Source organism: Bos indicus x Bos taurus, unplaced genomic scaffold (genome assembly GCF_003369695.1).
Source record: "Bos indicus x Bos taurus breed Angus x Brahman F1 hybrid unplaced genomic scaffold, Bos_hybrid_MaternalHap_v2.0 SuperScaffold_100218, whole genome shotgun sequence".
Classification (NCBI taxonomy): Eukaryota; Metazoa; Chordata; class Mammalia; order Artiodactyla; family Bovidae; genus Bos; species Bos indicus x Bos taurus.
In genome coordinates this window covers 28,228-39,050 of record NW_020867078.1, presented here as the reverse complement: position 1 = coordinate 39,050, position 10,823 = coordinate 28,228, and the positions used below count along the sequence as shown (strand labels likewise).

Here is a 10,823-nt window from a genome sequence, read left to right as displayed (position 1 = left end):
CATTAGTTCAGTTCAGTCACTTAGTCGTGTCCGACTCTTTGTGAGCCCATGAATCGCAGCACACCAGGCCTCTCTGTCCATCACCAACTCCCAGAGTTCACTGAGACTCACGTCCATCGAGTCAGTGATGCCATCCAGCCATCTCATAGGGACACAGTCCACCTCACCTCCGTAGGTTGCCCTTCAACACTGTGTTGATCTCTGGCCTGCTATGCGGGCAGCTTAGATTCTAATCTGGTCCTACTCCTGTGTCTGCTTGCTTCCAATGTCCACAGCTATCAGAACTAGCACATTTTCTTATGTAGGAGCTCTCAGGGTCCTTTTATATATTCCGTAGACAGAGAATCTGCCTAGTTGATTGTGTGGATTTAATCTGCAGCTTGTACAGCTGGTGGGATGGTTTTGGGTCTTCCTTAGCCACACTGCCCCTGGGTTTCAATTGTGGTTTTATTTCCACCTCTGCAGGTGGGTCGTCCACTGCACTTTACTCCTGAGGCTGCACTGGAGGACTTGGGTCAGCCCCAGTGAGGGCCAGGTATGGAGGTGGTGCAGCTGCTTGGGTCACAGGGGTTCTGGCAGCACCAGATACTCAGGGGAGTTGGCAGCTAGGGCAGCAGGAGGTATAGTACTCTAGAAGACTATGGGGAACCAGTATTGGCCAATACACTCCAGTATTCTTGCCTGGAGAACCCCACTGACAGAGAAACCTGGCAGGCCACAGCCCACAGGGTCTCAAAGAGGTGGACACAACCAAAGTGACACCATGTGCATAGATGCAGAGCCTGTGGAAGCTCTGCCCCAGTGAGGGTTGAGCATGAAGGTGATGCAGCTGCTTGGGTCACGGGGACCCTGATGACACCAAATCTGCAGGGACACAGACTGCCTCAGCCACGGGAGTTATGGCCCTATCAGAGTTTGTTTTTGTTTGTTTGTTTGTTTGTTGAGCCTCTGGTAGCTAGCAATCAGAAGGCCTCTTTGGCTAGTCTTTCTCCATAGCTCTGCGGGTTCAGGCATTTAGACAGTTCCCTTGCCTGGGGTCCTTCTCTGTTGTTCCATGTCAGGCACATAGAGGACCCCCTCCTGCCCCCACTGGGGTCCTACTCTGTGGATCGGCGCGTCAGGCATTTAAAGGGGCATCCTGGGTGGGGTCCTACTTTGTAGATCTGAATGTCAGGCACATAGAGGGTCCCCGCCCCCCTGCTGGGGTCCTACTCTGTGGATCAGCGTGTCAGGCACTTAAAGGGGCACCCTGAGTGGGGTACTACTCTGTACTTCGGTGGGTGATAGGCCAGCCTTGCTATTGTTCAGCTGAACAAGAGGAACTCTCATTCATTGTTAATGGGGATGCAAAATGGTACAGTCATTTTGGAAGCAATGTCTTACTTAGCTAAACACTGTCATACCCTATGACCTAGCAATTTTGCTCCTAGATAGTTCACCAAATGATTTGAAAGCTAATGCCCACACAAAAACATGCACATGAGTTCTCCAGGCCAGAATACTGGAGTGGGTAGCCTTTCCCTTCTCCAGGGGATCTTCCCAAGCCAGGGATCGAACGCAGGTCTCTCAGTCTGGAAAACACTGCATGATACCAATTATACCACATTCTGGAAAAGGTAAAACTGTAGCGCGAATAAAAAATATCAGAGGCTTTTTTCCTTTTGCTGCAAAATACTTTTATTAGTTTGGATACAGTTTGTCAACACTCAACTATTCTTCTTCTTTGATGCGAAAATCCACTTCATCGGGGGCTCGGGTGTCCCATATCTCATATATCGTAATGTTATTCCATCCGTCAGCAAGAACCTGGATATTGGGACATTGTCGTTGATCACCGGTTGCAGCAGTGAGTTTCAGACTCCGGACCCTGGACACAAGGTTCACCAGTGTCGTCTCGACCTGGGTTAAGGCACCGCACATAGAGTCTTTGTAGGGGGAAGCCCTTATCTTCTTTCTTCCTGGAGAGCCAGATGAACAGCCCTGACGGCCAGGAGGAGTGCCCGCGATACTTTTGTCATCGCCTCCAGGAAATTTCAGGATCACCAAAAACATGAGGAAGATTAACAGCCAGTGCGACTTGCTCCCAAACCAGCCTGAGACATGCTCTGGTTGATTCTGCCGAACGCGGAAGTGCTTTCCACTGGGCATCATCCACGGCAGTTCTTCGGCTTCATCTCTCAGAACATAAAACACATAGGCAAAGACAAATGAGATAAACGTAGGCCAAAAAAATAACCATATTACAGAGCGCATCGTGAGCTGAGACCAAGTGGCTCCTGGTGCGCTGGTCTGCGCTGGCACCTGGAGACTGAGGACCAGGCAGGGCTGGGCCCTTGGTGACATCACAGAGGGCCCCACCCCCACCAGAACCCATGTGGCCAGGGTATGACTTCAGGGCAGAGGGTAAGGCGGCCTGCAGGGGTCAACCGGGAGTAGGGTTTAGAGGGACATGGGGACATTTCCAGTGGGCAATTGAAAACGAGGCGAGGAGTGACAGAGTGCCATCCCCATGCCAGTGTATTCTTTCTGAACCTGGTGTTCTACTGGGAGGGTGGGTCCATCTTCTATTTTTATTTTTCCATTTGTTGACTCCAGACACTGTGGTGAGCAGAGCAGAACCAGGGGCATGTGCCCCTGTGGAGCAGACAGCCAAGTGGGAAAGAAAGATATTAAACCAGAGGCCACAAACTAGGAGCCACTGATGTTTTGTGCGGCCTACCACTGTCCTAAAAATGATTGTGCTCAGTGCTAAGTCCTGTCTGACTCTTTGCCACCCCATGGACTGTAGCCTGCCAGGTTCCTCTGGAGAAGGAAAGTCAGGGGCATCACCAGTGATGCAGTAGGGGTGGGCAATGAGGTAGGTACTCTCTAAGATCCCTCCCAGATCAGAGGTTCTATGATCCTGCATGGCAATTTCCCAGAGGGCAGGGATGCACCTCCTGGGCAACAAGCAGTGGAACTGGCACATCTCTGGGGAGTTGCTGAGTTGGCAAAACTACACTGTCTCTGATGCACCTGTGGATGAGCAAGTACTGGCTGCACTCCTCCTCCCCGTCTGTGCATGTCTAACTGCCACATGTGTTTGAAGGTGACCTTGCTCTGCAGGTGTGGCTTGAGAGCTGTGTTCCTTCCTTCTCTAGGAAGACGACCCTTCTTTGTGCTGTGCGAGTTGACAGTCCGAATGCATGTGTATGGCTGCAGCACTTGGCACTTTGCCTTTCTGTCTGGGCTGGTTGTTTTCAGACTTGAGTGTGTATCAGGGTCACCTAGAGGGCTTGCAAAGTCCCATATTGCTGGATCTCAGTCCCCAGTCAGTCCTGGGTGGGACTTGAAGACTGCCACTTCTGCAGGTCTCTGGGCAACACTGAGAACCACCCTCCAGACAATGGCTTCACTCACAAAGACGTGGCTTCCCTCTGACTGCTGTGCACTGGACCTGAGGGGCCAGTGGGAGTGGAGTGGCAGCAAGAGCACCGAACTGGAGCCTGAAGACCAGGGTTCTACACTGCACCTGCCCTCTTGCGAGCTGTGTGACCTTAGGCAAGCCTCAGCACCTCTCTGTGCCTGTAGCTGCCTCACAGGCACAAGGATGCGATGAAGTTGGTAACTGCTACTCTGGGTGTTTCTGCAATTCAGAGTTGGTCTGTCACTCTTGTCCTGAGCCTAGTCTTCCCAATTGGGAAGCCAGATACCCCCACAGCACCCCACCCCCAAGCATCCAAGTGCCCACTTCTGTCCACAATCACTCCCAGCTGGAGTGGTCCACTTGCTTGGGGGTCTCCTCCTACAGCCAGCCGTGTATGGAGCCCAAAGGGTGAAACTGGTGTCTCCCTCTTAGAGATCCACGTCTACCACTTGGGGGTATGTGTGTCTTGAGTGTGCTATTTCAAACGCCTTTTAGCACAGAGATAAGGATACAGAATCCTAGAGCTAGTCTCCTGCTGGTAAACTCTGATGCTAACGACTTACTGTGTTACCTTGGGCAAGTTAGTTAACATCTCTGAGCCTCACATACCCAACTTTAAAATGGAAAAACAGTACCTACTTCATGGGATTGCTGTGAGGACTAAATGAGATCATGTATGCCAGGCCTTTACTCCTGGAAGATAGTAAGTGCTTAACATGCTAGCTTTTGTTTCTCTAAATGAAGCTATTGGCCCTCTTTATAACACCAGACATTAAAACTACATTAAACAATGGAAACAATGACAGACTTTATTTTCTTGTGCTCCAAAATCACAGCAGAGTTGACTGCAGGTCAGCTCAGTCGCTCAGTGGTGTCCGACTCTTTGCTACCCCATGAATCGCAGCACGGCAGGCCTCCCTGTCCATCACCAACTCCCGGAGTTCACCCAGACTCACGTCCATTGAGTCAGTGATGCCATCCAGCCATCTCATCCTCTGTCATCCCCTTCTCCTCCTGCCCCCAATCTCTCCCAGCATCAGTCTTTTCCAATGAGTCAACTCTTCGCATGAGGTGGCCAAAGTACTGGAGTTTCAGCTTTAGCATCATTCCTTCCAAAGAAATCCCAGGGCTGATCTCCTTCAGAATGGACTGGTTGGATCTCCTTGCAGTCCAAGGGACTCTCAAGAGTCTTCTCCAACACCGCAGTTCAAAAGCATCAATTCTTCGGCGCTCAGCCTTCTTCAAAGTCCAACTCTCACATCCATACAGGACCACAGGAAAAACCATAGCCTTGACTAGACGAACCTTTGTTGGCAAAGTAATGTCTCTGTTTTTGAATATGCTATCTAGGTTGGACATAACTTTTCTTCCAAGGAGTTAGCGTCTTTTAAATTCACGGCTGCAGTCACCATCTGTAGTGATTTTGGAGCCCAGAAAAATAAAGTCTGACACTGTTTCCACTATTTCCCCATCTATTTCCCATGAATTGGTGGGACCGGATGCCAAGATCTTCATTTTCTGAATGTTGAGCTTTAAGCCAACTTTTTCACTCTCCACTTTCACCTTCATCAAGAGGCTTTTGAGTTCCTCTTCACTTTCTGCCATAAGCGTGGTGTCATCTGCATATCTGAGGTTATTTATATTTCTCCTGGAAATCTTGATTCCAGCTTATGTTTCTTCCAGCCCAGCGTTTCTCCTGATGTACTCTGCATAGAAGTTACATAAGCAGGGTGACAATATACAGCCTTGATGTACTCCTTTTCCTATTTGGAACCAGTCTGTTGTTCCATGTCCAGTTCTAACTGTTGCTTCCTGACCGGCATACAAATTTCGCAAGAGGCAGATCAGGTGGTGTGGTATTCCCATCTCTTTCAGAATTTTCCACAGTTTATTGTGATCCACACAGTTAAAGGCATTGGCATAGTCAATAAAGCAGAAATAGATGTTTTTCTGGAACTCTCTTGCTTTTTCTATGATCCAGCGGATGTTGGCAATTTGATCTCTGGTTCCTCTGCCTTTTGTAAAACCTGCTTGAACATCAGGAAGTTCACGGTTCACATATTGCTGAAGCCTGGCTTGGAGAATTTTGAGCATTACTTTACTAGCGTGTGAGATGAGTGCAATTGTGCGGTAGTTTGAGCATTCTTTGGCCTTGCCTTTCTTTGGGATTGGAATGAAAACTGACCTTTTCCAGTCCTGTGGCCACTGCTGACTTTTCCAAATTTGCTGGCATATTGAGTGCAACACTTTCACAGCATCATCTTTCAGGATTTGGAATAGCTCAACTGGAATTCCAACACCTCCACTAGCTTTGTTTGTAGTGATGCTTTCTAAGGCCCACTTGACTTCACATTCCAGGATGTCTGGCTCTAGGTCAGTGATCACACCATCGTGATTATCTTGGTCGTGAAGATCTTTTTTGTACAGTTCTTCTGTGTATTGTTGCCATCTTTTCTTAATATCTTCTGCTTCTGTTAGGTCCATACCATTTCTGTCCTTTATCGAGCTCATCTTTGCATGAAATGTTCCTTTGGTATCTCTGATTTTCTTGAAGAGATCCTTAGTCTTTCCCATTCTGTTGTTTTCCTCTATTTCTTTGCATTGATCGCTGAAGAAGGCTTTCTTATCTCTTCTTGCTATTCTTTGGAACTCTGCATTCGGATGCTTATATCTTTCCTTTTCTCCTTTGCTTTTCGCTTCTCTTCTTTTCACAGCTATTTGTAATGGCTCTCTCTCCCCAGAGAGCCATTTTGCTTTTTTGCATTTCTTTTCTATGGGAATGGTCTTGATCCCTGTTTCCTGTACAATGTCATGAACCTCATTCCATAGTTCATCAGGCACTCTATCTATGAGATCTAGGCCCTTAAATCTATTTCTCACTTGCACTGTATAATCATAAGGGATTTGATTTAGGTCATACCTTAATGGTCTAGTGGTTTTCCCTATTTTCTTCAATTTAAGTCTGAATTTGGCAATAAGGAGTTCATGGTCTGAGCCACAGTCAGTTCCTGGTCTTGTTTTTGCTGACTGTATAGAGCTTCTCCATCTTTGGCTGCAAAGAATATAATCAGTCTGATTTCGGTGTTGACCACCTGGTGATGTCCATGTATAGAGTCTTCTCTTGTGTTGTTGGAAGAGGGTGTTTGTTATGACCAGCATATTTTCTTGGCAAAACTCTATTAGCCTTTGCCCTGCTTCATTCTGTATTCCAAGGCCAAATTTGCCTGTTACTCCAGGTGTTTCTTAACTTCCTACTTTTGCATTCCAGTCCCCTATAATGAAAAGGACATCTTTTTTGGGTTTTAGTTCTAAAAGGTCTTGTAGGTCTTCATAGAACCGTTCAACTTCAGCTTCTTCAGCATTACTGGTTGGGGCATAGACTTGGATTACTGTAATATTGAATGATTTGCCTTGGAAACGAACAGAGATCATTCTGTTGTTTTTGAGATTGCATCCAAGTACTGCATTTTGGACTCTTTTGTTGACCATGATGGCCACTCCATTTCTTCTGAGGGATTCCTGCCTGCAGTAGTAGATATAATGGTCATCTGAGTTAAATTCACCCATTCCAGTCCATTTCAGTTCGCTGATTCCTAGAATGTCGACATTCACTCTTGCCATCTCTTGTTTGACCACTTCCAATTTGCCCTGATTCATGGACCTGACATTCCAGGTTGCTATGCAATTTTGCTCTTTACAGCATCGGCCCTTGCTTCTATCACCAATCACATCCACAGCTGGTTATTGTTTTTGCTTTGGCTCCATCTCTTCATTCTTTCTGGAGTTATTTCTCCACTGATCTCCAGTAGCATATTGGGCACCTACTGACCTGGGGAGTTTCTCTTTCAGTATCCTATCATTTTGCCTTTTCATACTGTTCATGGGATTCTCAAGGCAAGAATACTGAAGTGGTTTGCCATTCCCTTCTCCAGTGGACCACATTCTGTCAAATCTCTCCACCATGACCCACCCATCTTGGGTTGCCCCACGGGCATGGCTTAGTTTCATTGAGTTAGACAAGGCTGTGGTCCTAGTGTGATTAGATTGACTAGTTTTCTGTGAGTATGGTTTCAGTGTGTTTGCCCTCTGATGCCCTCTTGCAACACCTACCGTCTTACTTGGGTTTCTCTTACCTTGGGCATGGGGTATCTCTTCACGGCTGCTCCAGCAAAGCGCAGCCATTGCTGCTTACCTTGGACGAGGGTGTGACTGCAGCCTTGAAATTAAAAGATGCTTGCTTCTTGGAAGAAAAGCTATGACCAACGTAGACAGCATATTAAAAAGCAGAGACATTAGTTTGCCAACAATGGTCCGTCTAGTCAAAGTTATGGTTTTTTCAGTAGTCATGTATGGATGTGAGAGTTGGACTATAAAGAAAGCTGAGCACCAAAGAATTGATGCTTTTGAACTATGATGTTGGAGAAGACTCTTGAGAGTCCCTTGGACTGAAAGGAGATCCAACCAGTCAATCCTAAAGGAAATCAGTCCTGAATATTCGTTGGAAGGACTGATGTTGAAGCCGAAACTCCAATACTTTGGCCACCTAATGCAAGGAACTGACTCATTAGAACAGACCCTGATGCTGGGAAAGATTGAAGGTGGGAGGAGAAGGGGACGACAGAGGATGAGATGGTTGCATGGCATCACCAACTCGATGGACATGAGTTTGAGCAGGCTCTGGGATTTGGTGATGGACAGGGAAGCCTGATGTGCTACAGTCCATGGGGTCACAAAGAATCAGACATGACTGAGAGACTGAACTGAACTGATTGCATTAGACATGCAGGGAAGCTGAAAACACTATGGCTACAGGTATCCTACTTTCTTAATACCTCCTATGGTACATATTAAAAATGATAAAACACTATGGCTATAAGTGTCCAACTTTCTTAATACCTCCTATGGTACATAATAAAAATGATAATACCTATAGTAACACTAGGGCTTCCCAGGTGACCCTAGTGGTAAAGACACCTGCCAATGCAGGACACATAAGAGACTGGGATTTGACCCCTCAGGATTCGATCCCTGCATCAGGAAGATCTCCTGGAGACGGGAATGGCAACCTACTCCAGTATTCTTGCCTGAAGAATCCGTATGGACAGAGGATCCTGGCAGGCTACAGTCCATGCGGTCGCAAAGTGTCAGACACACATGAGGCGACTTATCCACTGCAAGACATGGATTCATGTACAAGTATTCTCAGTTCAGTTCAGTCACTGATAGTGGCTGGCATGGGGCAGAAGCTGCACTGGCTTGAAGGCTCCAGGTTGCAACAGACTAGATACCACTCCTGTCACCCTTCTGACTTCCAGCTCTCCTAAGGGCAGTCTTTTCCAGGTTCATGTGATAATAGGCCATGGTCCTCTCCAGGACACTCTTCATCCCAACTAAATTGCCTTCTGGTACTTGGTGGCAATAGGATAGTATGAGTAGAAAACTGAAATAGTACCCAGTGGCAGGCGGGAATTGCCATTTACCCTTAAGGGTTCAGGGGATCCCTTTCCAGATTAGTGGAATTCTTTCTTGCCAGACTCCACACAGATGCCCTAGACAGGCAGAAAGAGGCCAAGGAGTTCTCCATTTGTCAAACATTCATTTACCAGTGCGAGTGCTGCTGTGGCAGGTCCACAGCTGCCTGAGCCAAGGATTTGATGGTGTAGAGAAGCAGTAAAGATGAAGCCTGAATACAGGGGGTCTCATGAGATCTGGTTCATCAGCTGTTTGAAAAGCTGTTGTGCAAGCTTCAGGCTGTCATCAGATGCAGGAACTGTCTGAAATAGCAGAGGGTTTTGGTCACCCTCCGAGATTTGATCAGGGGTGTCAGTGACCTGGAAGTCTAACTCTGCATAGCCTTGGATCCCATGGGGCTTTGTCTGGGAAGTTGGGAATTAACAAAATTGAGAACGTTTCCATATGGTTACAGAACTGACACTGCAGACAGAGTTCTGGCAGAATTAGGTGCTTAGTGTTGCAGTTGTATCCGACTCTTTGCGACCCCATGGACGGGGGCCCACCAGTCTCCTCTGTCCATGGAGTTCTCCAGGCAGGAATACTGGAGTGAGTTGCCATTTCCTTCTCTAGGGGATCTTCCCAACCCAGGGATCGAACTCGAGTCTCCTGAATTGGCAGGCAGATTCTTTACCACTGAGCCACCAGAGTCAGAGTTGTTGATTTTTCTTTCTACAAAGACTATTCTTTGTATATATTCTTTGTATACCTTCTGGGGAGGTAGAGGATCTGGTGAAGATTGGCAAAAACTCATGCTGGAATGTTTGTGGAGGCAAATGTGAGCAAAATCCTGAGATGTACAGGATGCAGTTGCCCTGAGGATGGTAGAAGTTTGGCTTTATAGTCAGAGGAAGTCAGGGATGAAGAAGCAGGGTGGAGCTGAGAGATAAAGTTTGCAAGTGACACGATATCTAGCCAGAACATTTGCATAATGCCACATGTGAACTTTTTCCTATACCTCATGGGAGAAATGATGCTTCAGTCCACCGGGTTCCTCTGTTCATGGGATTCTCCAGTCAAGAATACTGGAGTTGCCATTTCCTCCTACAGAGGATCTTCCTAACCCAGGCATTGAACCCGCATCTCCTGCTGCTCCTGCATTGCAAGCAGATTCTTTATCACTGAGCCACTGGGCAAGCCCCTTGCTATACCTCAGTGATCCTTATTTTTCTGAATCATAGAGTGGGGTTCACCCACACTGGGGCTGGTTTAAACCATGTGAATTGGCTGGGCAGGGTCCACAGAGTGTTCCAAAACCTTTTAGTCTATCAGAAATTTGGAAGTAGTTACCATATGTCCTGGGATGTGCCAGTGTCTGACACACTGTGACTGAGGGCAGAGGGATGCTAGGTCTCTGTTGGCATCCAGAGCTGGATTCGGCTTGGTTAACCCTTTGCCAGCAGGACGGGCTGGTCTTCCTGATGGGCAGACTTGCTACATCTAGGGCACAAGAAAGTTCAACTTCAAAGACTGGAATTTCACATTCAGGAAATCTGGAAATGTCACTGGAAGTTCAGCAGAATCATTTACAATTTAGTTTTGCTTTTGTTTTAAATTGCATATGAGGTAGACATCATAGTCTTTTCCATGCTTTCAGGTCTCTGAGGGTCCTAAGTGGGCCTGGACAACAAGCCCAACAGCTTGGGAACAGTGACTGTATTAGACTGGATTACAATTATGAAAGCCTTTGGCATGGCAGCCCCTCCTGGCCACGGGCACCTACAATGGTGCCATCTGGTGGCATATGCCGTGCCATGGGGAATGAGTTTGAACCTGCCACAGAGCTGTTCCAGCTTCCTGGAGGAGGGAAGATGGGCTCCTATGGCAACGGTGAGGAGGTGAGGCCTGGCCTTGTGGTGTGGTGGTCAGCTCCACACCTGAGTTTCTATTCTGTTCTGCCTGCAGA

General features: G+C 47.3%; 1 protein-coding gene across 1 annotated transcript; it reads right to left on the bottom strand.

The window, feature by feature from the left end:
- Positions 1–1,251: 1,251 nt before the first annotated feature.
- On the bottom strand, positions 1,252–10,418 carry LOC113888482 (protein FAM209A-like). The gene is made up of 2 exons (XM_027535596.1): positions 10,208–10,418; positions 1,252–2,174 (listed from the first exon to the last, which is right to left on the bottom strand). Exon 2 carries the CDS (start codon positions 2,149–2,151, stop codon positions 1,711–1,713), a length of 441 nt encoding a protein of 146 aa, XP_027391397.1. The 5' UTR covers positions 2,152–2,174; positions 10,208–10,418; the 3' UTR covers positions 1,252–1,710.
- Positions 10,419–10,823: the final 405 nt, after the last annotated feature.